The sequence below is a fragment of the Podarcis gaigeae genome (genome assembly GCF_964106915.1).
Source record: "Podarcis gaigeae genome assembly, chromosome: 7".
NCBI classification, from domain to species: Eukaryota; Metazoa; Chordata; class Lepidosauria; order Squamata; family Lacertidae; genus Podarcis; species Podarcis gaigeae.
The window spans coordinates 65,159,895-65,185,551 of record NC_139683.1 but is presented as its reverse complement, the minus strand read 5'-3'; the positions used below and the strand labels follow the sequence as shown (position 1 = coordinate 65,185,551).

The 25,657-nt window shown below is 45.8% G+C and overlaps 1 protein-coding gene across 1 annotated transcript in view; it reads right to left on the bottom strand.

Moving 5' to 3' along the window:
- Positions 1-25,106, bottom strand: part of PXDC1 (PX domain containing 1) — a 38,597-nt gene extending 13,491 nt beyond the window's left edge. The window contains exons 1-2 of the mRNA XM_083747441.1: positions 23,751-25,106; positions 1,600-1,691 (exon numbers count right to left, since the gene is read on the bottom strand). Of these exons, the coding sequence (XP_083603567.1) occupies positions 1,600-1,691; positions 23,751-24,006 (348 nt within the window). The 5' untranslated portion in view covers positions 24,007-25,106. The remainder of the gene's footprint in view (positions 1-1,599; positions 1,692-23,750) is intronic.
- Positions 25,107-25,657: the final 551 nt, after the last annotated feature.

Sequence of the window (25,657 nt, the reverse complement as noted above, 5' to 3'; positions counted from 1 at the left end):
CATGGAATTGCCCCAATAATATAGGAAGTGCAAGAGTGGGATCTGGTTTTAACCACAATGGCAACACACAGTGAAGGGTCCAGGATCCCCTCTGGACTTGCCACCTACTTCTTTGCTGCCCCTAGAGAGAAGACCATAAGAAAAGCCTGCTGGGTCACGTCAATGGTACATCAAGATTACAGTGCCCAACTAGATGTTTGTGGGACACCAGGGAGCAGAACATGTAGGCAAAAGCATTCTCCCCACCCCCACCCCATAGTTTCCAGCAACTGATATCCAGAAGCATTACTGCCTCTGACGGTGGTTGGTAGGCACCTGTAACTTTATCCTCCATGTCTAATCCACTTTTAATCCAAGTTGGTGGCCTTAACTGTCTCCTACGGGCAGTCCCCTGGTCCTAGATCAGGCATAGGCAAACGTGGCCCTCCAGATGTTTTGGGACTACAACTCCCATCATCCCTAGCTAACAGGACTAGTGGTCAGGGATGATGGGAGTTGTTGTCCCAAAACATCTGGAGGGCCACGTTTGCCTATGCCTGTCCTAGATCTTCCAAAATTCAGTCCTATGGGTTGTCCATGGGTTCTGGTATCATGAGAGAAGGAGAAAAACCGCTATCCACTTTTCTCCATACCATGCCCAGTTTTAGAAAGTTTTCAAAATGGATGGAAGCTGATTTGAGAGAAAACACATCCAACAGCAGTTTCCCCCAAGAAGCTCCTGGATAGATGTGTATTGTGGCTACTGTCATGAGTTTGCGTCTTCCAACGCTAGTGTGGCAAGAGCACAGGAGGCAGGATAAATGGTACCCAGCCTACATCCCCCATGAGCTATGCACCATGCTGGATACATCCTGTCACTCCCGTTGGGTCAAATCCTTTTATGAAGAGGGAGGGAAGATAGGCCCCATTCCCATGACAGCCCTGCTTCTGTGTCAGCTGTAAATCTATGACGTTTCTCAGCATATGGTTGACGGATTTGTTTCTGCATTTCTTAGTGGTGACGAAAAGGTGAAATAAACTCTCCCACACAGTAAGCGCACATAACAACCGCTAGCATTAAGCAAGCAACGTCCAAGCATCTCTCTCAAATTGCAATGGTAGTGATTTCAATGGGCAATCATTGCAGTGGCTGTTTGATTCAGTGTTGGACTGAATCAGACCACTGGTCCACCAACTTCACGGTGGTCTGCATCCGCTGGCACTGGTTTTCAATGTTTTCAGGCAGGGGGATTTCCCAGCCCTACCTGGAGAGACCAGGGATTGAACTTGGAACCTTCTGCATGCAAAGCAGATGACGCTACCATTAGGCTACAGCCCTTCCCCAGTGCAGGCTGCCCAATGGATTGAGTTTCACATGAAAAAAATGCTATTCGCCTATTACCTTTTACGGATTTCCATAAATTCCAAGAATGGATGCAACCGAATGGAATGAGGGCTTTATTTAGCAGGAAGAATCAGAAGCCCAGAGACCAAAACAAGGGAAATGGCCCATGGGGAAGTTGAGAATACAGAGCTATTGTATCACAGCTGTAAAGACCACAACCTATAAGGTGGTAGCCCCGGTTTGCATCAGTAAGTCTTCGCATCTGCTCCACTTACCTTCCAAGGCATGTTTATAATATTCTTAAGGAGCTTCTCTACATCATTAAGCCTGGCTTCTATGTCGTGAGACTCCTTAATGGTGATTAGTCCTGGAAACAAAGAAGATATGTAAGGAACGTGGGGTGTGGAGAGACCAAACACACAGCATCGTATAGAGGAACCGGCTTTTCATTTTCTTCAGTTATATGCATTCAAGTATACATTTAACGCTGAACCTATCCTAGCCTGAGGACTTCTACATGGCTAAAAATCAATTAGACAGCTGATTTTATTAGAAGGCTATGATGCATATTCCTCAGCCCTTTGCTAGATTATCTAAGCCTGCCCCCCCCCATACATCATTACTCAATGGCAGTCTTAAAAGATATATATTAGGTCTTATGGCAATCTGGATTGCATTATGAATGCTCCATCTATCATTGGCAGAACACTCAGAAAGCAGCACAAGGGAGGTTCAAAGACCTCAGGTGTAAAGGGTTTCTAAAATTAATCTAAATTTTAGCTTTGTAGAGTGTCCATACAGTTCCACAACTGCAAGGTCACCACTGAGAAGGCCTCCTCTTATTTCCTAGACGTGGCACACACTAATGCTAAGAACATAGGAAGCTGCCTTCTACTGAGGCAGCCCATTGGTCCATCTAGCCAGACAGTGTCTACCCTGATTGGTGGTGGCTCTGTGGGGTTTCAGATGGAGGACATTCGCAGCTCTACCTCGAGATGTTGGGATTGAGCTAGGGACCTGTTTCACACAAGGCAGATGTCCCACCACTGAGCCACAGCTGCTCCCAACCCTTGGTTGACCTTTAAGATTTCCCTGCCCCATGTTTCCATCCTGGGTCACAACTCTGATTCTAGGGAACAGCTGCCTCCATGGAAACTCATCAATGCCAATTGTTCTGGAACTTCTAGAGGCAGATTAAGACTTAGTTTTAACCACTTTCATTGAACATATATCAGATTGTTATTGCCTTCTTTTAAATGTGTGTGTGTTTTAATTACTGGTTTATGTTACCATGAACTGGCAATACATCTACCATAAGGGAAAGGCATATGTGTGAAGGTCACAGTACAGTGGTACCTCGGGTTACATACACTTCAGGTTACATACGCTTCAGGTTACAGACTCTGCCAACCCAGAAATATTACCTCAGGTTAAGAACTTTGCTTCAGGGTGAGAACAGAAATTGTACAGCAGCGGCGCAGGAGGCCCCGTTAGCTAAAGTGGTGCTTCAGGTTAAGAACAATTTCAGGTTAAGAATGGACCTCCAGAATGAATTAAGTTCTTAACCCGAGGTACCACTGTACCTCTGGATGTGCTTTATTTTAAGCCATAGGAATGAATGAACACCACTCATTAATATGAAAAGGAGGGCATGTCCTAGGGATGATACTGGGATAGGTTTAAGCCTGTTCTCTACTGTTGTTGTCCCAGCCACGCAATATCAAATGGTTGAGAGTCAAGCCTGATTCTATCTGCATAGTCCATCCTAGGTTCTGTCTCTTCGTCACTTTAGTGTGTGATGCTGAGAAATGGTCTTTTAAAAAGGTATCTGTTCCTATTATCTTATTATGTATCTTGTCTTATGATTTGGTATGCATTTATTGTATTTAATTAAAAGTAAAGCTGGCTTGATGTCAATGTAAAAGGCAGAGGAGAAGTTCAGGAATCAAAACGCAAAATAAATTTTAGGAAGTGCTGTGACAATCGCATGTGCAATGCATCCAAGCGCTGCTATCTGGAGAGACAGATTAAAAATGTCAATTCCACAGCAATTTCCAATTACAGATAGGTAGCCGTGTTGGTCTGCCATAGTCAAAACAAAAAAAATTCCTTCCAGTAGCACCTTAAAGACCAACTAAGTCAGTTCTTGGTATGAGCTTTCGTGTGCATGCACACTTCTTCAGATACACTGAATTTCCAAGACATCCAGCAGAGAGCAGCATAACGCCACATATAACCTAAGATTACCTCATAAGGGAAAAACAACTATATAATATGCAAGCATCCTGAGATCATTTGGCAAAACCATCTTTTTCCTCAAATTTATTTAGTATTTATTGCAAACCACCGTGAGAACGTTTGACTGAAAAATGATGCAGATGTTTTGGAAGTAAATGAGCAAGCAAAGAGTACAGATCTCTGCCCCAAGGAAATTGCAGTCTAGTTGATGGTGCAGGAAACAAGTAAACAGAGGCTGAAGGAAAAGAAGGGGAGGGTAATATGCCAAGGTTATAACTCACATTTCTGTTTCACTTAGAGACACTAATAAGCGGCAAAGTTGTCTCTATGTGAAAGCTGCCTATTTATAATCAGACAGCCATCTGGCACAAGTGCAGTTTCAAGAATTCCCTACATGGTGACCTCAAAACCACCTATAGAAACTTTGTTCCATTAATGAAATAGAGCCAGTAAGTGCTAAAACTTAACTTTTCCACTCCAAAAGCCATAGATGGGAAATACAGTGCAGTTCACAATATACCACCCTCAAATTGCACTGTACCTAGTGTCGCCATATTTCAAAAAGTAAAAACCGAAAGTTGTTTTTCACTGCCTCTAACCATATAGCACCAGTATTGAAAAACCTACATTGGCTCCCAGTACGTTTCCGAGCACAATTCAGAGTGTTGGTGATGACCTTTAAAGCCCTAAATGGCCTAGGTCCAGTATACCTGAAGGAGCGTCTCCAACCCCATTGTTCAGCCCGCACATTGAGGCCCAGTTCTGAGGGCCTTCTTGTGGTTCCCTCACTGCAAGGTTACAGGGAACCAGGCAGAGGGCCTTCTCGGTGGTGGCACCCGTCAGATGTCAAGGAAATAAACTACTATCTGACTTTTAGAAGACATCTGAAGACATTTGAAGTTTTATTCTGTTTTTAATGTTTTGTTGAAAGCTACCCAGAGTGGCGGGGGGTGGGGTAGAAATAATAAGTTGTTGTGGTTGTGGTTGTTGTTGTTGTTGCACTTTCTTTAGACAAACCCCAAAGTTGTTGAATTTGACTTGCCTAAGATTCCAGCAGTCCTAGCTGTATCTAGACCCCAAGACACATGTGCTGAATAGGATATCCCAATGGTCCCTTTTGAATGCAAAAGCCCCTTCCAGTGAGGGCTCCTTAACACCATCTTCTCCTGCCTTTCTGACCGTTGAAGTAAGGCAGTTGGGGGAAAGAGAAAAAGCCTTTTCAGTGGTGGCACCCTATTTTGGGAATCTCCTCAGAGTGGCCCACCTAGTACCAACACTGTTCTCTTTTCAGCAACAGTCAAAGGCATTTTTTCTTTCCTCATCTTTTTTTTTGGGGGGGGGGCATATTTTTGGTTTTTAATATGTCTGAGTTTGGTTTTGTTGCTTTTTAAAAATGAAATTTCTATTATCTTGGGAAACAGCTCTGGAAGTTCTGCTGAAGGCTTTTAAATAAATAAATAAAATGTGTCCACTACTCAGAAATTTCCAGGGTTCGTTGAACAGAAGCAACTGCAATTCAACTGCAAGCATGTCCTAACAAATGTTAGCAGCGTGTTTGGAAAGAATTTTCCCTTAGGTTAGATTAACTGAATGTAGAAGTGTTTTAGAGGGGTGGGGGCGCAGGTTGGCCTATGTCATAGTTACGAGCTTGCTCAGATATTTAGGTGGGGTCATTTAAGTGTGTCTCGTTAGATCTTTGCCTTGATCTGCATGCACTGCTATCATGGTATACTCACTCTGACTGCTTCTAGCTTGCTATAATCTCCAAGATATGAACTCTGGGTTGTTGGATTGGAGGAGGACACTCAGTTGTACAGACTTTAAGGCTCAGAGCCACTGCAGCCCCTTAATCCACAATACATTTTAGAAAGTGGCTTGCCTGTCTGTCTGTTCTCTGTGCATTCGGGTGCTTCTCGAGATATCATCGCAAACTCAGCAAGCGGGTTCCAGAAGCGAGAGAGGCTGTGTCTTCATTTGGATGCTGCACGGCATATTAAATCAAGATGGCAGACCAAAATGTGACTTTGGTATGACTTCTCCCAATTTTGGACGTGATGGGTCCAAACTCACAAATTACACTATTCATCATTATTTTTCACCACAATGTTGGTTGGTTTCTAAGAAATCCCGGGCAGCACTTGCATAGGCATAGCCAGGATTTGGGGGGGGGGGGCAGAACCGATGTGATTGGTCAGTTAGTTATTATTTTACTTGATCTGGGGGAGGGCAGCTGCCCCCTGCTCCCCCTTGGCTACTCCCATGGCGCTGGGCACTCCTGCTAGTACTGTTAACAAAGGTCTTATAATGACCACCTACTTGCACTTTGCCAAATTCTGGACGAAATTTGGGTGAGATGCAAAGAACTGCCTGTTGAGAGTTCCTCTCAACCCCAGAACTACAGTTCCCAAGCACTATAGGAAGAGGGAATAACTACTCAAATCAAGTTAAGAATGCAGTCCTGAGCTCATCTATCAGGAAGTAAGTTTCACTGAGCTCAAAGGGGCTTACATCTGAGTAAACCTATCTAGGATTACAGTGCACGCACATAGCCATCAGTGAAGCTGATGGCAGCAGTGAGCAAATCCCCTTGAAAAGAATAAGTGGCACGTGTATTTGTTTGCAACACTCCTTGTCTGGTGACATTAAATGGCATAATACAATTGGTAGGTGGACAGAGTTTGGTAAAAATGGCCACACAGGCCAAATGAGGCCTGTGAGATGGAAGGTCCTCACCCCTAGACCAGACTCTCAATACAATGATGAACTTCAGGGGGAAAATGATAGCTGTAGCGTTCATACAGTTACAAAATTCTACAGTGTCATCTTGGGTATTTTTACAAGCAAATCGCTGAAATTTGTTTCCTAGTTTACTCTCTAGTAGAAACCATCTTCCAGGAGAAACAATCTTCCAAACCTGTGAGCAAAAAAACACCCCCCAGAGCTCTTCTTATATTAAGGACCTAAAATTAGCAACTCTGTGGTCAGATAGTTTGGAAAGAATAAAACTGCTTTGACATATATGAGTATCCGTCTCCAAACTGTCAAACATGAGAAATGTTACCCAACTTCATTGTTACATGGGTAAAACTTGCTGAAAGAGCAAGAAGAGATTTGTGTTGTTCTCTGTGGGCATTTTGTCTGAAAGAAGATTACAGCATTTACAGCTGTCATTTGAAATTACAGTTAACAGCCGTCTTTGAAATGCAAACTTCTTCCATACCTCATAGCCTCCTCTGTTACATATAATTTCAGAAGTGTGAGGAACTATGTTTAATGTCATCGCGCTTAGTCAAACTTACTGAGGTGCCAAGTCATCCCGTAATCATGAGAAACACCACATCAGCTTCACGTCTCTCTTCTGGGCTTTCACAAAATGGTGCCCAGATACTTCCAAGCTAATCTCCAGAACTGTAATGCAAAAAAAAAACTTGCTCTTTTAAAGGTGAGATTCTGAAAATGCAGAATCCCACCAAATTCCATCGTTCTGCAACATATTTAGAGAACTGCATGATACAGAGCCCTGTGGATTATATAGGTTCCCATATCATATTTGCTATGATCATTTATATACTTGCAAGGTTGTTCTTTAGTCGTTTAGTCATGTCTGACTCTTCGTGACCCCATGAACCAGAGCACGCCAGGCACTCCTGTCTTCCAGTGCCTCCCGCAGTTTGGTCAAACCCATGCTGGTAGCTTCGAGAACACTGTCCAACCATCTCGTCCTCTGTCGTCCCCTTCTCCTTGTGCCCTCCATCTTTCCCAACATCAGGGTCTTTTCCAGGGAGTCTTCTCTTCTCATGAGGTGGCCAAAGTATTGGAGCCTCAGCTTCAGGATCTGTCCTTCCAGTGAGCACTCAGGGCTGATTTCCTTAAGAATTGATAAGTTTGATCTTCTTGCAATCCATGGGACTCTCAAGAGTCTCCTACTTGCAAGATAAAGGTAAAGGCAAAGGGACCCCTGACCATTAGGCCCAGTCGTGACCGACTCTGGGGTTGCGGCGCTCATCTCGCTTTATTGGCCAAGGGAGCCGGCGTACAGCTTCCGGGTCATGTGGCCAGCATGACTAAGTCGCTTCTGGCGAACCAGAGCAGCGCATGGAAACGCCGTTTACCTTCCCACTGGAGTGGTACCTGATTATCTACTTGTACTTTGCGTGCTTTCGAACTGCTAGGTTGGCAGGAGCAGGGACCCAGCAATGGGAGCTCACCCTGTCGCGGGGATTCGAACCACCGACCTTCTGATCAGCAAGTCCTAGGCTCTGTGGTTTAACCCACAGCGCCACCCGTGTCCCATTTGCAAGGTAGGTAAAGGTAAAAGGTAAAGGACCGCTAGATGATTATGTCCAGTCAAAGGTGACTATGGGGTTGCGGCACTCATCTTGCTTTTCCAGCTGAGGAAGTTGGCCTTTGTCCACAGACAGCTTTCCAGGTCATGTGGCCAGCATGACTAAACCACTTTTGGTGCAACGGAACACTGTGACGGAAACCAAAGTGCACAGAAACTCCATTTACTTTCCCCCCCACAGCAGTACCTATTTATGTGCTTGCACTGCTGTGCTTTTGAACTGCTAGGTTGGCAGGAGCTGGGACAGAGCAACGGGAGCTCACCCCGTTGCGGAGATTCAAATCGCCGACCTTCCGAACGGCAAGCCCAAGAGGCTCAGTGGTTTGGACCACAGCGCCACCCATGTTCAACACATGTGTGCACATGTACGTACATATACACAGTTTCCAATTGCTTTTCACGTGCCCTGTTGCCTACCTTAAATATAGCTGGAAAGCTATGAAATCTGTAGTCTTGAGTTGCGATCAAGCATTCACGTGACCAAAATGAAATTAGGAAAGGAGTGCCATAGCTGATTCCTGGAATGGTGAAGATGACTTTAAAAGAAGATTGGGCAAATTTATGGAAGATAAGGCTACCAGTAGCCACTAGGCATGATGGCTATGTTCCTCCTCCGCTATATGCCTCTGAATATAAATTGCTGGGAATCACAAGTGGAGAGCACTGGTCGGATACAGTGAGAATGGACTGCTGAACTAGATGGACCTTATATGTGATCTACCAGGGTTCATCTTACATTCCTTTTAAGACTGCAGTGAGATGGGGCTCTGAAAGGCTTTTGCAAGTCTCCTCCCTCTTCCCTACTGAAGTCCCTGAGACCAGGAACTTCGAAGGGAAGAAGGAAGAAACCTGCAAAAGCATTTCCCCTGCTTTAAGTCCCCAATCTTGTGCCAATCTCACTCTGATCTTTAATTGTTGCTCATTAGCTGATGGATGAAGAATAAACCCTAGGCTATGGGATCCTGTTCCCAACGGGATAAAACCCTGTCCGTCTCTCACACATCAGGTGGTGGGCAGAGTTTGGGGAAATGGCCTGGCAGGTTGGCATTGGTCCATGGACTCAAGATTCTCAAGCCCTGTTTTAGTGGGATGTTCCTGCAAGCGCCAGTAACAGCTAACTGAAAGGGGGGTAGATTTGCTGCCAGGGGGAGAGGTAAAGCATGAAGAAAGCTTTGCTGTGGAGAGATAGCTGTGCTTCTCTTCAGCAAGGTTAAAATCAGGCAAGATGTGCACTCTTTGCCCAGATCCAATGACCATCTTTTGCATGTGCTAGGCATCCTGCATGCATGGAACAGGTACACTGTTCACACAGAACCTCACAGAATCCTACTATGAACTGGAAAACAAAAGTAGATACTTGTATTCTGTGCATGGGGACACATGAGATCTTGTTGCAGGAGACAGGCAAGGCCTGCAGATTCACTGCCATATATTCAATGTGAATGCATGTTTATATTTACGTACTGCACACAGTCAATGCTGCTATGATATTTTCATGGCTGGATATGTAAACAAACTCCTGAATAAATTATAGCAATTAAAGGTATATTTTTATACTTTTACTTAGGCCTCTCTTTCTGTTTTCATACTATTCCTTTATAACACAATGCTAACCATGATTACGAGTGGCGCTGTGGGTTAAACCACAGAGCCTAGGACTTGCTGATCAGAAGGTCGGCGGTTCGAATCCCCGTGACGGGGTGAGCTCCCGTTGCTCGGTCCCTGCTCCTGCCAACCTAGCAGTTCGAAAGCACGTCAAAGTGCAAGTAGATAAATAGGTACTGCTCCAACGGGAAGGTAAATGGCGTTTCCGTGCGCTGCTCTGGTTCTCCAGAAGCAGCTTAGTCATGCTGGCCACATGACCCGGAAGCTGTACGCCGGCTCCCTTGGCCAATAAAGCGAGATGAGCGCCGCAACCCCAGAGTCGGTCACGACTGGGCCTAATGGTCAGGGGTCCCTTTACCTTTTACTGCACACAGTAGGAGGTCTGTAAAGAGCCATTTCAGGGTGCATTTCTACGAACCAAGTATCTCAGCAATTGCATACTTCAATAGCAGCCACTTCCCATCACTGTCAAAGACACTAGGACATTTTCTGTCAAGGCTGAAACTTAATGGGTAGGGTAATTTGATGGAGGAAGAATTGGTCCAGACAGTAAGATTGTTTTAATGGTCACGTGCCAATTTAACCATGGACTTCATAAACCCAGAATTTCACTGGCTTTCTTCTGTCTCCCTGGTGAGTGCCAAAACTTTTCTAATTGGAAGAGTCATTTCCATAGAGGAAACTGAGTATGTTGACACAGTGTCAGCTCACTGAATTAATTTTGAGTGACGGAATAGCAAAGAAATGAATTCTGAATAAAGCACAGCATTCTACATTGCCTGACTGGAATGCACAAGTGAAAATTTGTAGCAGTTGGTCATTATATAAATGGGATCTGAATATTTGTTTAAGTTCTAATTCGGCTCCATCAAGAGATGAGGAATGAATATTCACAAATGGAGTTTGATGCTCAACTGCTGCATTTTATGGATGTGTGTTTGGACCCAAATTCTCAAAACAGCTGTAGTTTGCTCCAGCAGGAGAATCAGGACAGAATTCCTCCACTTCTGTATTATCTGCACTCACTGGAAAGTCAGATGACTTCTCACCAATTTAACAGTCCAGTGTACAGAAAGGGAAGTGCTAAATTTACACATCTTCCATCAACTATAATCTCATACTATGTCCCCTTCCAACTCCTCTTTGCTGGGGCAAAGTTATATACTAAGGGAGCAATCCTAACCATGGGAAACCATGGAGGTCCAATTGCAACTACGTGGAGATTTCTGGGCAGCAGTTTGGCAACCACAGTTTAAAGACCTCTGCCTTAGTCCATAGTTAATGCATTTCCATTTCTTCTCTGTGTGTTTCTGCTTCTTACATATTGGAACAAGTGAACTGCTGTAAGAAGCAAGCTACAGTCAAGCAATGTACTGTAGTTTTCCATGTATAAGATGAGGTTTCTTTTACTGTAAAATAATCTCCCAAAACTGGGGGCGCCTTATACACTGCTCCTCTTATACACGGGTAGTGGGTAGGGGTAGTGGGTAATGATTGGTTGCAGCCGCGAGCTGCAGATTGTCATTGGTGATTTGGTGTGTGATTGTTGGCTGAGTCAAAGGCTGCTTTGTATTGGCTGATGCTGCATTAAATGGATGCGTGATTGGTTGCTGTGGCAAGGGCGGTTGTGGATTTGCAGCCACTGCAGCAATTGGGCTTGCGATTTCCTTCCGCTGTTGGCGATCGGGCAGACTCATTTTGCAAACACGGGTGATTGTTAGCAAACCACGCTAGCAATTGTAACCGTCGGGTTAGTGATGGGTTAGCTCAACTCTGGTCAATCCTCTGGTTCATCCCCAAAAAGCTCAACAACTTTGAGCCATCCTCTCCCCAAAAGTGGTGCTGTGGGTTAAACCACAGAGCCCAGGACTTGCCAATCAGAAGGTCGGCGGTTCGAATCCTCGCGACGGGGTGAGCTCCCATTGCTCGGTCCCTGCTCCTTCCAACCTAGCAGTTTGAAAGCACATCAAAGTGCAAGTAGATAAATAGGTACTGCTCCAGTGGGAAGGTAAACGGCGTTTCCGTGTGCTGCTCTGGTTCGTCAGAAGCGGCTTAGTCATGCTGGCCACATGATCTGGAAGCTGTACGCTGGCTCCCTCAGCCAATAAGGCGAGATGAGCGCCGCAACCCCAGAGTCGGTCATGACTGGACCTAATGGTCAGGGGTCCCCCAAAAGTTCAACATTTGGCCCATTCAACTCTGGCCCATTTTCTTAATTTGGAGTCCTCCAAAATAGGGTGCATCCTATAAAAGGGGGGGCGTTATACATTGGAAAGTACGGTATGTGAGCTCACAGAATCATAGAAGAGACCCTGAGGGTCATTTAGTCCAACCCCCTAGTGAATAAACATTCCGCTGTGATGACCGTAACCTAGGTTTAAGGTACCATTTGGCACCTAGCTGATATACCTGAGGTTCTAACACTGCTCTAAGGTCCCCTCTAGACTGTTGGTGTTTTGCAGGATGGATTCAAGTGCATATTGGAAATTTAGTTTTGCAGCATTAAAGTGGATGATAGCACTCTGTTGCAACAAATTCCCTTTAAAAAACAACAACAGACCTTTTACAGCAAGGAAAGTGATGGGGGAACACAGTGAAAAGGACAGACTAAACAATTGCTTAATAGGAAGGTGCATAACCAACCACACAAACAAATCAGAATGGGTTCAGGATGAATGCTCGCTATCCTATCCCCTCCCGGCAAACAAATCAGAGCAAATGCTCAAAAAAGATTGGACACAGTCCAACCAGTAAGTAAGCTTTGTGCAAACAAATCTGGATTTACTGCCCCATAAACAGGTCATCTAGGGGAGCCCTGGATGTGACAGGGGAGAGGAATATTTCACTCTGAAGACAGATAACTTCTCTCTCTCTCTCGGACTGCCAAGTCCTGATGCCGCTGTATCTTTGGGAGTTGAATTTCATCAAAATTTGGAGCAGAATTCAGGAGCTCACAATAAACTGCACATCACAGATTTTGATAGCTTAGCTCAGACTAGTAATGTGAGTAAAGATTGTATCCACTCTGTGGTGAAGCTTTCTAAACATCTGGTCTCTCTTTTTTCCTTTTCAGGAAACTCAAGCCTAGCATATACAGCGGTACCTCGGGTTAAGAACTTAATTTGTTCCGGAGGTCCGTTCTTAACCTGACACCGTTCTTAACCTGACGTACCACTTTAGCTAATGGGGCCTCCCGCTGCCGCCGCACAATTTCTGTTCTCATCCTGAAGCAAAGTTCTTAACCTGAGGTACTATTTCTGGGTTAGCGGAGTCTGTAACCTGAACCTGAAGCGTCTGTAACCCGAGGTACCACTGTAGTGGGCACACAGCTAGCTTTAAAAAGAAGGAGGAGGAGGACTAGTAACCTCTGTGACTTTGTTTTGCAAGCCTGGCTTAGTTACAAAGTCAATGTATTCAAGTAACCCTGTGACAACATAAATCAGCTAAAAAAACCATTGTCTTGTTCGCAGTACAGTGGTACCTTGGGTTACAAACGCTTTAGATTACAGACGCTTCAGGTTACAGACTCTGCTAACCCAGAAATAATACCTCGGGTTAAGAACTTTGTTTCAGGATGAGAACAGAAATCATGCTCTGGCCTCTGGCAGCGTGGCGGCAGTCGGAGGCCCCATTAGCTAAAGTGGTGCTTCAGGTTAAGAATAGTTTCCGGTTAAGAACAGACCTCCAGAACAAATTAAATTCTTAACCCGAGGTACCACTGTAAATTCAAAATGATTGGCAGCACATCATTAAGATCTTTTTACCAGGGCACTTAAAAGCAAGTAATTCATAACAAAAGATACAAACTGGCTCCTTTTTCGGCAAGCTGCACTGCCAGGGTGTACAGCCCATGCCATATTAAAAACAACAACTGCTTGCAAAGGAGAATGAGGCAGCCAAAAACTTACTTTCAGCTAGATAATTAAAGAGCCAGAGCCTTTGTTTGCCGGACAAAGATTCTGAGCAGGCTCCGTTAATGCACTGTTGACACTGCCGACAATAAAATGTGTCACAACTGATGCGGGGCATCAATTGTGAAGCTATCTTTACTGCCACAGCATAGCAACTGCAGCCGCTGCCTTTGGAAGCGCTTGGTTTGCTTCAACAAAGTTACAGACTGCCAGGAGACAAGGAGAAACCTGTAGAACAGTGTACATGCCTAATGCATACAGTGGTACCTTGGGTTAAGTACTTAATTCGTTCCAGAGGTCCGTTCTTAACCTGAAACTGTTCTTAACCTGAAGCACCACTTTAGCTAATGGAGCCTCCTGCTGCTGCCGGAACACAATTTCTGTTCTCATCCTGAAGCAAAGTTCTTAACCTGAGGTACTATTTCTGGGTTAGCGGAGTCTGTAACCTGAAACGTATGTAATCCGAGGTACCACTGTATGTACAAATGCTCTTCACCACTATGGAAGAGCCCAAAATTGTTGAGCGCTTTTATTTCTTTTACAAGAATGCCAAAAATACATGATGTTTCGATTGACTTGTCTAAGTTCCAGGACCACCTTTCGGAAATTCCTCTCAGCCATCAATTCCACCTTTGAAATCCAGGTAATGTCCGGGAAAATCTGGACTTATGGCAGCCCTAACTTCAGCTATCCAGAAAAACACTGTAGTACTCTGTAGTGTTGTGACTCCTTAACTGCAGTGGCTAAAAGTCACAATTCAAATTCCAGGGTAGTGGAGTTGTACTTTTGGGCACCTAGGCTGCATAGACACTATACATTTAAAGCACATTCAAAACACACCCTTTCCCTCAAATAATTCTGGACAATACAGTTTACCTCTTACAGAGCTATAACTCCCAGCAACCCTTAACAAATTAGAGTGCCCAGAATTCTTTGAAGAGGAAAATCTTCTCCAAATGTGCCTTAGAGGCCAAACAAGACAACTTATTAAATACTATCTAAACATCATGATTTGAACCAACTAGTTTGATGTAGGAGGATCTTGGAATCCAGGGTTCAAATCCCTGCTCAGCCCTGGGCCATTCACAATCTCTGGCTGCATCTACACAGCCTTGGTGAAGATTTGATGTTTTCATCCCCAAAAAGTTTTTTATTTGAGTTTCTACTGAAATGAGGCTGTATTTTAATGTTGGATTTTAATCTTGTTTTTATGTTGTATTTTAATCAATTGTTTTTATACTTGGTGTTGGCTGCCCTGAGCCCGATCTTGGCGGGGGAGGGTGGGGTATAAATAAAACTTCTTCTTCTTCTTCTTCTTCTTCTTCTTCTTATTATTATTATTATTATTATTTAGTATATTAAAAAAACCTCTGAAAAACCCCTCACAATGGAAAAATTCATAGAGTTCTACAGCACCATCTGGTGTCACAGTGTTATAACGGACTGTATTTTACTAATACAGTGGAACCTCGGTTTTCAAGCATCTCGGAAGTCCAATGTTTCGGCTTTCGAATGCCAAAAACCCAGAAGTAACTGCTTTGGTTTTCGAACGCTTTTCAGAAGCCAAACATGCCGCACAGCTTCCGTTTTGAATTTCTCTATTGTATTGAGGATTCCGTATTGAGTTTTCAGTTTTTGAACATTTCAGAAGTCAAATGGTCTTCCGGAACGGATTACGTTCAAAAACCGAGGTTCCCCTGAACAGTGGTACCTCAGGTTACATCCGCTTCAGGTTACATCTGCTTCAGGTTACATCTGCTTCAGGTTACAGACTCCGCTAACCCAGAAATAGTGCTTCAAGTTAAGAACTTTGCTTCAGGATGAGAACAGAAATCATGCTCTGGCGGCGCGACGGCAGCGGGAGGCCCCATTAGCTAAAGTGGTGCTTCAGGTTAAGAACAGTTTCAGGTTAAGAATGGACCTCTTGAACGAATTAAGTACTTAACCTGAGGTACCACTGTATAGCTGAAAGTCTCAGCCCAATGTACCGTACTCACAAAGTGGTTGTTGAGGAGTAGAACGATGTACATCACCTTGAGTTCCTCGGACAGGTGGCATAAAAATGTAATTATGAACAACATAAGGCCGCTATAGGAAACAAACAACTTCTTTAAAAATGGCCTGCATGATTTGATTCCTACCAAGTTGAACAACCCACCAGCTCTCTTTAAGTGGTCTGCCTGACATTGCTCCATCCCCAGTGTTCGAAATTAGCCAGGAGCCAGGCGCATTTTGCACCTGGCTATCAACCACTGGGGAACCAAGTGAAGATGCCTGGGTGCCAGGATGGCGCCTGACAACTCCACCATCTGGGGGTCATTGGTTCTGGACTGTTTCCACACACTAATACCCCATCCTGTAGATGATTATCAGTTATAATTTATCTGCACACTTGGAATGAATTTCTGGAACCAAAGTACTTTTTCAGTGCAGCCTGAGAAGCAGCAGTGAACAGCGCTGGTCTTCACTTACCTCATCACACTGTCCTGCCCTATTGGTAGGAATAGGCCAATATATATGCGGACCAGTGTTAGAAACTGAGATATGAAAGCTAGGAGCTAAATGGCACCTGAAACCTAGGTTATGGGCGCAACAATGGAACTTTTTAATAACAAGAATACAAAGCTGAAAATGAATGAACTGCAGCTAAAATATTATATTCATTTTTCACATGGTCCAGTCCTTCCCCTGCCCACCCCCCTAATATTTTTAAGAGGGTCTCTTCTCCAGTCTTCAAAGAGTAGCTGGAAGTGGGGAGGCAGAAAAAGGTCCTCCTTACCTTCCACTCAGCAGTTTTAATCTGAAATCTTAGGAGCAGTACTGAGCCCAGAGCTGAGAAACTGCTCGCACTAATGAAATTCCCAGTTGCAAAATGCGCCTAGAACAATGAGAGTTTTGAACACTGATGTGATATGCCCCTGGATGAAGTTCTCAAAGTTCTAAACCCAGCTCAAGGTTGTCATCTGAGCTAGCCAGATGTTTAACTGAGAATCCATCACTGTCTGTGAAAAATATGACTCTAGAGCAAACAAACTGCTAGGTTGGCAGGAGCAGAGACCGAGCAACGGGAGCTCACCCCGTCGTGGGGATTCGAACCACCGACCTTCTGATCAGCAAGTCCTAGGCTCTGTGGTTTAACCCACAGCACCACCTACGTCCCGTCAAACGTATTAGTTTGCTGTAAATGAATCCATAAGGATTTGAATGTTTGCCTGTTAGCCACACAACTTCTTGCCCTGCAAATTTTCATTAATATTTGGGAGAGTATACAAAACAAGCTATATAAACCCAAGGAACAGATAGCTTTTCGTGCATACTTTATTGAACAAATTGCTACTAGCAAAGGGCTATGCAAATGGATGGTACCTCACAAAGTATTCTTTAAAGTTTGTTGTAACTCTCGACACCCTCATTTCGCCTTATCAACAGGAATCGCAAAATAAACTTCGTCTGTTCTCTGTTCCTAATGTTAGAAACACAGATCCATACTGACCAGCAGCAGCTGTCTTGGGTATATCAGACAGGAATCTTTTCTGAGCTCTACCTGGAGATTGAATCTGGGGTTTTTACAAGCAAAATGAATAGACCTACGGCACTATTCGATGGTAGTACATGGTATGAAGTCACATGCAATTCACTGGGAAGCTAGCTAATAAGACCTTTTCCCCCCCAAGGAGACCAAATACACACCCACAATCTGATGTGCAAATGGCAGAACAGCAAGAATGCTTGCAAAGTATTTTAGAAAAACAAACCCGATTGGGTTCGTCTCCAGGTTTCAGCAGCAGTGCACCAGAGCTGTCTGTAGGGGGCGCTTCAGGACAGTGAGTATCAGCCAAATTCCTCCCTCCTTCCCGCTGCCAGCAAAGCACAAACCAATGTGGAAACAACTTCACATTTCCAAGATCACAAAAGGAAACAACAGCCCAAAAAACAATGCAGTGAAGATTGAAGTGGCAGAAGCAGAGCAGAATGAAATAGTCCAAATACTTGAGGGGGTGGGAGCAGTAGCGGTGGTTAGGGGAGGATTCCATTAGAGGCAGAGAGTGAAGAAACTTGACATTAGAGGCAGAGTGTGAAGAAACTTGACTAGCTTAAAGACCTAGGGAAAGATGGGGAAGTGAACTGAAGGAAATGCAGCCTGGCACTGACAGAGCATGCCACAGCTTCTATGGCCCATGAGCTGAAAAGGAACAAAAAGGCTGGCTGAAGAATTTCTCAGTAGGCTGGTTAGCCGCCTATGGCTGGGTGACCCGGGCCGGCCACTTCATACATCCATGTACACCCCTTGATTTCTCTATACAGTGGTACCTCGGGTTGCAGACGCTTCAGGTTACAGACTCCGCTAACCCAGAAATAGTACCTCGGGTTAAGAACTTTGCTTCAGGATGAGAACAGAAATCGTGCAGTGGCAGCAGGAGGCCCCATTAGCTAAAGTGGTACCTCAGGTTAAGAACAGTTTCATGTTAAGAACGGACCTCCAGAACGAATTAAGTTCTTAACCCGAGGTACCACTGTATTGATTATTTAAGGCACAAGGCTCTTTGCTGCACCCAGTGGCCTCGGCGCAAGGTGACTTCCAGGAACATGGGGAGCTGAGAGTGATCGCGGCCTGCCTGGGATCATATGCTTGCGAGTTTTGATGGAATTAACTCGATGCTGCTGGACCACAACTCCCATCAATCCCTGACCAATGGCCATGTTAACTGCGGCTGATGGGAGCTGGAGTCCAGCAACACCTGGAAGGGCACAAGCGCCCCGTCTCTGCCTTAGAATGTGAGTGTAAAGTCATCTCAGGGTTGTTTCCAGGTAAGTGTCTAAAAATACATAGCCTGGCCTCAAAACAGTGCTGCCCAGCAGGCTTTGCTAGAGGCTTATGGGCAGTGTTAGAAACTCAGATATATCAGCTAGGTGCCAAATGGCTCCTTAAACCAAGGCTGCAGTCGCCAAAACGGAATGCCTAGTTGCCCTTTGGGGGCAAGGCAGCTCTAAAGAGCCAGAGTGGTGTAGTAGTTAAGAGCGGTAGTCTCGTAATCTGGGGAACCGGGTTCGCGTCTCTGCTCCTCCACATGCAGCTGCTGGGTGACCTTGGGCTAGTCACACTTCTCTGAAGTCTCTCAGCCCCACTCATCTTCACAGAGTGTTTGTTGTGGGGGAGGAAGGGAAAGGAGATTGTTAGCCACTTTGAGACTCCTTAGGGTAGTGATAAATTGGGATATCAAATCCAAACTCTTCTTCTTCTTTGAATGCTGGACTGACTGTGATTGAGTCTCAGTTGAACATCTGGCTAGTTCAGATGGCAACCTTAAGCTAGGTTCAGAGCTTTGAGAACTTAAAGAAGAAAAGTCCCATGATCCAGGGACAGTCCATATACATATTGGCCGATTCCAACCTCTTTCTCTTAAGGATGACTGCGCCTGCTCAGGCTGCTCAGAAAAAGGCATGTTGGTTCCAGAAATTCATTCTGACTGTACCTATAAAATATAACGGACAGGATTCTACAGGATGGGGTATTAGTGTGTGAAAACAGCCCAGATCCAAGGATCCTCAGACATGCACCTCCAAGATGGAGGAGACGTCAGACGCTACCCTGGCACTGAGGCATCTTCACTTGGTTGCAAGCGGTCGAAAGACAGATGCAAAATGCACCCGGCCAATTTCAAACACTGCTTATGGGATATTTATGGCCATCATAAATATTGGTCCAGTATACCTGAAGGAGTGTCTCCATTGTTCCGCCCAGACACTGAGGTCCAGTGTCGAGGGCATTCAGGCAGTTCCCTCACTGCGAGAATCCAAGTTACAGGGAGCCAGGCAGAGGGCCTTCTCGGTAGTGGCACCCTCCATGTGGAATGCCCTCCCACCAGATGTTAAAGAGAAAAACAACTACCAGACTTTTAGAAGACATCTGAAGGCAGCCCTGTTTAGGGAAGCTTTTAATGTTTGATGCATTACTGTATTTTAATATTCTGTTGGAAGCCGCCCAGAGTGGCTGGGGGAACCCAGCCAGATGGACAGGGTATATATTATTATTATTATTATTATTATTATTATTATTACTACTGCTGCTGCTACTGCTACTACTACTACAAATATGAAATTCTCTATAAGATGGTGACACACAGGGTGAGACTGCCAGTTTCGTTTCTTTTGCCAGTCTAGTTGCAGCATCCAGTAAAACCTTCAGCAGACTCTGAACTCCTCTGTCCAAATAGATCAGTCCTTGTTTTGCAGTTTGGTGAAGTAGAGGCAGCCATTCAGGCTCTTCTCTGTGCCCCTCTTTTCCTTGCCTGCCTGCAATTGTACTCAAAGTCTCCCGCAGCGTCTAGGTGCAGCCTGTGTACATAGAGTTTGATTGCCCAGTTCAGTTTCCCAGCAATCAGAGCCAAACGGTGACAACAGATCCCCTGCTGTCTGCCCAGTGTTTCCACGTGACTTTGTAGCGTTTCTTCTTGACATCCAGCTGGCACATGCATATATAATATATATGGCTTGATGCAGTGTCACACAGGGGACACCCAATCCCATTCACTTTGCGGCATTTTCCCACCCCAGCTGACCCTTGTTGCTTCTCCTGAAAAACTTTTTATTTATTTCACTTTTACCCCACCTTTTGCTCCAAGGAATTCATGCTTCTCCCCTTCCCACAACAACCCTGTGAGGTAGGCTAGACCAGAGGTCAGCAAAATTTTTCAGCAGGGGGCCGGTCCACTGTCCCTCAGACCTTGTGGGGGGGCTGGAAATATTGGGGGGGGGGAATGAACAAATTCCTATACCCCACAATAACCCAGAGATGCATTTTAAATAAAAGCACACATTCTACTCATGTAAAAACACCAGGGCACACAAATAACCCAGAGATGCATTTTAAATAAAAGGACACATTCTACTCATGTATAAACACACTTATTCCCGGACTGTCCGCGGGCCGGATTTAGAAGGAGATTGGGCCTGATCCAGTCCCCAGGCCTTAGTTTGCCTACCCATGGGTTAGACTGAGAGGCACAAGGTCACCCAGTGAGCTTCATGGTTGAAGGCAGGGGTGATTTGAACTCTGGTCAACCAGGTCCTAGTCCAACACTCTAACCACTACACCACACTACCATTTTAGAGTAGAACTTCACAGAGCTACAATTCCCAGCACCATTAATAAGCTACAGCTCCCAGGTTCTTGGGAGGTGCATGTGCTTAAAATGTATTTTAAATGTATGGTGTGCACGCACAGCCGTGAACTGAGATGTAAGGCACACCTATCCTTTTTCACTCCCCTAAAACAATTGCCAAGAATAGTAATAACAATTAAAAAAAAACCTAAAGCAAAACATTCTCCTTGGACTACTGAGTTTGCTGTTATGGGCAAGCAGCTATTTATCACAGAAAGCAATGCTAAAAAGACAACCCACATGCCTAGGAAAGCTTGCAGTGGGAGCGAATTTCATAAAACACATGGGAGTCCTTTTCTACATCCCAAACTTCCAGTGCATAAAAAGTGAGAATGTCAGCAAAAAGCTAGTGTCATTTTTCATGCGTGCCAATTTTTTGCATACTCAGTTGCTGCTGTTTAACGTGGTGAGCGCAAACAAACTATTAGTAGTAGTAGTAGTAGTAGTAGTAGTAGTAGCAGTAGTATTATGCTCTGCTCCCTTGCATTCTAAAGTGGTACAATTCCAGTAAGTGTTTATTATGTGCATAGATTGGCTATAAGATTGCCATAAAACCACTTTTTCTACTGTACTGGGGGGGGGGGGAGATATACTTCATTATGGATAGTAATTACATGCATATGCCATCAGTTATATTGGGCAAAAATGGCTAATACCATAATTCACACACTTAAGTCCTAAGCCTGCCTTTCTCCTTCGTTTTCTTTTGTCCTTCACTTTAAAGAGTCCTCAACACAATTAATGAAGCTGCTGTAAGCCACCTTAGTTTACAATGTAACCCTGTTGCATTTGGGATGTCATTAGCAGAGGATCAAGGTGCTGTGTCACAACAGTGACACCTCACAGACTTGTTGCAAGGATAAAAGTGGCTTATGTATTGAAAGTGTTGATCAACCATTATGAAAAATGCAATTTTTTTTGTTTGTAAATACTGCAGTTTGTTGAAAGCCCACACTGGGCATCAAATTAAAAGTGCTGTGCTAGACTCTCAGATACGGTGACCCTCCTGACTGGCTTTGTTTTTGTTTTGTTCTGCAACGTCTCGTGGACACAATAATTATGCATTAGATTTATATTAGCCCATTCACAAATCAAAATTAGTTGTCCTGCGATTCATCCCCACCTTTGCTGCGTGACTGCCATCTGAAGGGCCACTCTTGCACACTAGCACAGCAAAAGTGGTGCCAAACTGCACTCCCCTCCCACCCCGGAACATTTGTGGTATAACAAAGCTACGAGATTTCAGTAGGACACTACAAAACGTGCACCATTCGGAAAAGAAGCAGTATGTCCACACCAGAACTTTTGCAGGCACAAACGACATTAACTCCATATAACCGTCCTAATACAATCATGAGCAGAAATTATGAATGTACAATTTAAAAAGATGGGTTCTTAGTTCATAGATCATAGAATTATAGAGTTGGAAAGGACCACAAGGGTCATCTCGCCCAACCCCCTGCAGTGAAGGAATTTTCAAATCCACAGTCCTGAGATTAAGAGTCTCATGCGCTACTAACTGAGCTGTATGATAGTTTTACTCAGAGTAGACCTACTGTGATTCATGGGCCTAAGTTTAATGTTCATTAAATTCAGTGGATCAACTCTGGGTAAGAATAGCATTCGATACAATCCAAAATCAGGGGTGCATGGGTTTGTTGTCCATTATTTACCACACATTTGCAAGGAGAGAGCCATTTCAAAACCAAATGCAAAACTTGCCAACATAGTTATTACTTCTGGATTGCAGTCAGGAAATGCATAACTCTGTATAATTGTCACTTGTCAAAACTGCCTCACAACTTCCTGTGGGGCTGTTCCTTCCTGATTATTTGGAAGAGTCATTCAGCCCTGAACGTGAAGGGCCAATGCTCCATAGACCCCACTCTGAGACTAGGCCACCTGAGATAACTAAGATATGCTGAGTGGAAATGGGGCATTTCTTAGGTTGCTATGCTACCTATACTTTTTAATATCGGTGCCAAGCCAATCACCTGCCTGGAGTCTTTTAAGACCGGAAGGTTTAGAAATCTGAAAGACTAGACTAGAATGGACCAATCAGCCCTCCTACACTTCCCAAGATATAGGATGCTCTGCAAATTAGCCTCCTGCCTCTGGCACAGATCACTGGGCAAGATACCTTCATCTCAGGCTAGTACCTGACTCACTTATCAGCATGTCCAAAGACTGTTTGCACACGTTTGATGCCATTTGCTGAATCAGCACAACCCAACACTCAAAAGCGTACACAGGGCCAGAGATCAGCACTGAGAGTCGAAAAGGCTATCAGCAATCAAGGTGGGTGATTGACATGGCAGGGGGAGGGTTTGCTCACTAAACTCCTGCACAAAATTACCAATCAGTGTCCTCGTCTGCTTCTTATTCCGCACGAGTGTCATCTAAAAGCATGCCAAAGTGCCAGCAGAGCAGACAGGTCTAGATAAATGCAGTTCCTCATACAGCAGCTATCAGAGCTACAGCAGTTTTAGGAGTGAATTCTAGCAATCGCACCCCTAGTGTTATACGCATGATGAGAGTCCACAGGATTAAAGGGCCAAAGACAGTACGCAATCTGGGTTCACACCGTCATTACCAGCAGTTACGAAGTGTGCATGCACACGAAAGCTCATACCAATAATTAACTTAGTTGGTCTCTAAGGTGCTACTGGAAGGAATTTTTTTATTTCATGATCAGCAGTTACTTTTGCACATGCTCAGAGGCACTCTGTACAAAGCATTCTATACATCCCAGGACTTAAGTCGTGGAGTCGAAGCAGTCCTTGCAGCCAAGCTCGAGGACCCTCGCCTCCAATTAAGCCTGGCTATTGGATTCCCACCCATCCCACTCTTCCTTATTTCCCTTCCTATGTTCCGGCTGGAAAATCGAACTCGGGCCCTAGGGCGTAGTCCTGGCTGTAATCCTGCCCTGCAGCTAGAAAGGCACTCTGCACATGCTCGTAGTGAAACCCACCAGCAAAGGATTGAAAGGGGAACGAGAGGAAGAGGACCCTCCCCACGTCTCCCCAATTCCGAGGAAGGAAGCTCCGCTCTGATTTTAGCTCAACTCCCTTCCGAGTTAACGGAGACGCGGCAAGGAGCGCAAAGCGAAACGAGGGCGAGGGATAGAAGGGGGGGAGAGGGAGAGCGGGGAAACCCGTGCCAACCTTGGAGCAAGGGGGACTGTGACAGCTCGGGGCGATCCTCGGGGAAGGAGTCGAGCAGGCGCTTGAAGAGGCGGCCCAGATCCGAGTAGCTGCGGTGCAAGTAGAGCACGTTCCTGTCCGACCACTCGGTGCGGATCTCGAAGAACTCCTCCTCGTCGCCTCGCCGGTTGATGATGAGCCTCCGGATGCCGTTGACCCAGCAGCCGCGCACGAACATGTTCACCAGAGAGGTGCCCTCAAACACGGCCGAGGCCATCCCGCCGCTGCCCGAGGCGCATAACCCCTCCGCCGGCCGGGGACTGGACGGGAGCGGACCGCCTCCGTCCTCCCAGGCGCGCCGATTCAGCGGAGAGGACGGGAACCCGCCATCGTAGGACTAGGCGGCGTCGCTTTCGGCCAGGCGCGCTCCCTTCGGAGCTGCGCGTAAAGCGGCCCGGCGCCTCCTCTGCGCTCTTGGCCCGGGAAAGGGGGAGGTCTCCGCCCTCCTCCTCCGGCTCCTCCTCGCTTCGACTTGCCTCCCTGCGTGTCCACCAGCGCGGGATCGCGCCCGGAGAGTTGCCCTCGAGCCAACCGGCCCCTTTTCGCTTTGGGGACACTATTTGAAGCAACGGCGAGGATCCAACGACGGCCCAACCAACGCCACGGAGGAGCGCCTTAGTACGTGCTGTGCGCGCGCGTTAAAAACTCTTCCCTTTTTCTCTCTCCTTTTTTTTGCAATCTGAGCTTCCGAAGAATCCGAAATACTTCGCTGGCGGGGCAAAGAGCTTGTTGCAAAACACGCACGCGAAAGGGCGGTTGGCTGGGCGCGCCAAAGGTGGCTTCCGATTGCCCCAATGCAACACGTGGAAGGAAACTGGGAGACAGGCAGCCCACTCCCCGAGAGTCCCTTCCTGCGGCTGCTGCGCGGATCAGCTATTGGTCGGACATCGGTAGAAAACAGTGGCGTATTATTATTAGTATTTAACGTAACTGGGAAACGGAGACAGGTTAATGAAGGGCGGGTGGGATCGGAAGCGGCGACGAAAAGGAGCGCATTCCTTGCTTGCGTTTTCCTCCATCGCGGCCATCCCTAAGTTTCTAGTCCTGGGGAAGAATAGAATGGCAAGGAGGAGGGTTCATTTCCCCCCAAGAGGTTTTCCTTGCAAACAAACCGCAGCTGGTTTTGGCGAAGATAAGTTCAGTGATTGTTTTCCCTCTCCGGAGCAGAGCAGGTTTGCCCGTCGAACAAGCGGCGAGTTTGCGGCTTCCACGCGCGTGTTTGTTTCCACGCAGTCCTGAGTATGCGCGGGCGTCGAAAAAGCCGAGCGTGGTGCAGCTTTGCGCGCTCGCCCTACCCTACTGGGGACTGTTCCGGAAAGAGAGAGAGAGTCCAAACTCTTCTCTCTCTCTCTCCCCGCCTTCGCAACAGCTGGAAAGGGCGGGGCAGATCTGTCCAGAGAGCAAGGGAAAAAAGAGAGATACTCTTCCAGCACTTCCTACGACAATCCTTTCCAGCAGCGACAGCCTGAAAACAAAACAGCAGCCGCACACAAAAGGCGTCTCCGATTGTTTTAAGAAGCTGCATAATAGAAATCCTGTTCCAGAGCCGGCTGTAGGTTTGAGGACCTCATTCCAAAGCGCCCGCTGGCGGTGGATCCCGCTTCCACCCGCGGATCCCGGTCACGGTGGGCTTATTTGGACAGCTGGGTCCAGTCACCATTCATATTTCCCACAGTACTCCTTGGAAATGGCAGCTAGACCCAGGCAGCCACCGCTTGCCAGGAAGCAAGCTGTAAAAGGCACTCCGCCATAATGGTGGGGGCCTAGTGGCTGCCCCAGAGATGCTGATGTGGGGCTTGCCCTATTTGGTCAACATGTTATTCCATCAATTTCCACAAGCGCACATTTAAATGATCTTAACGCTTTTG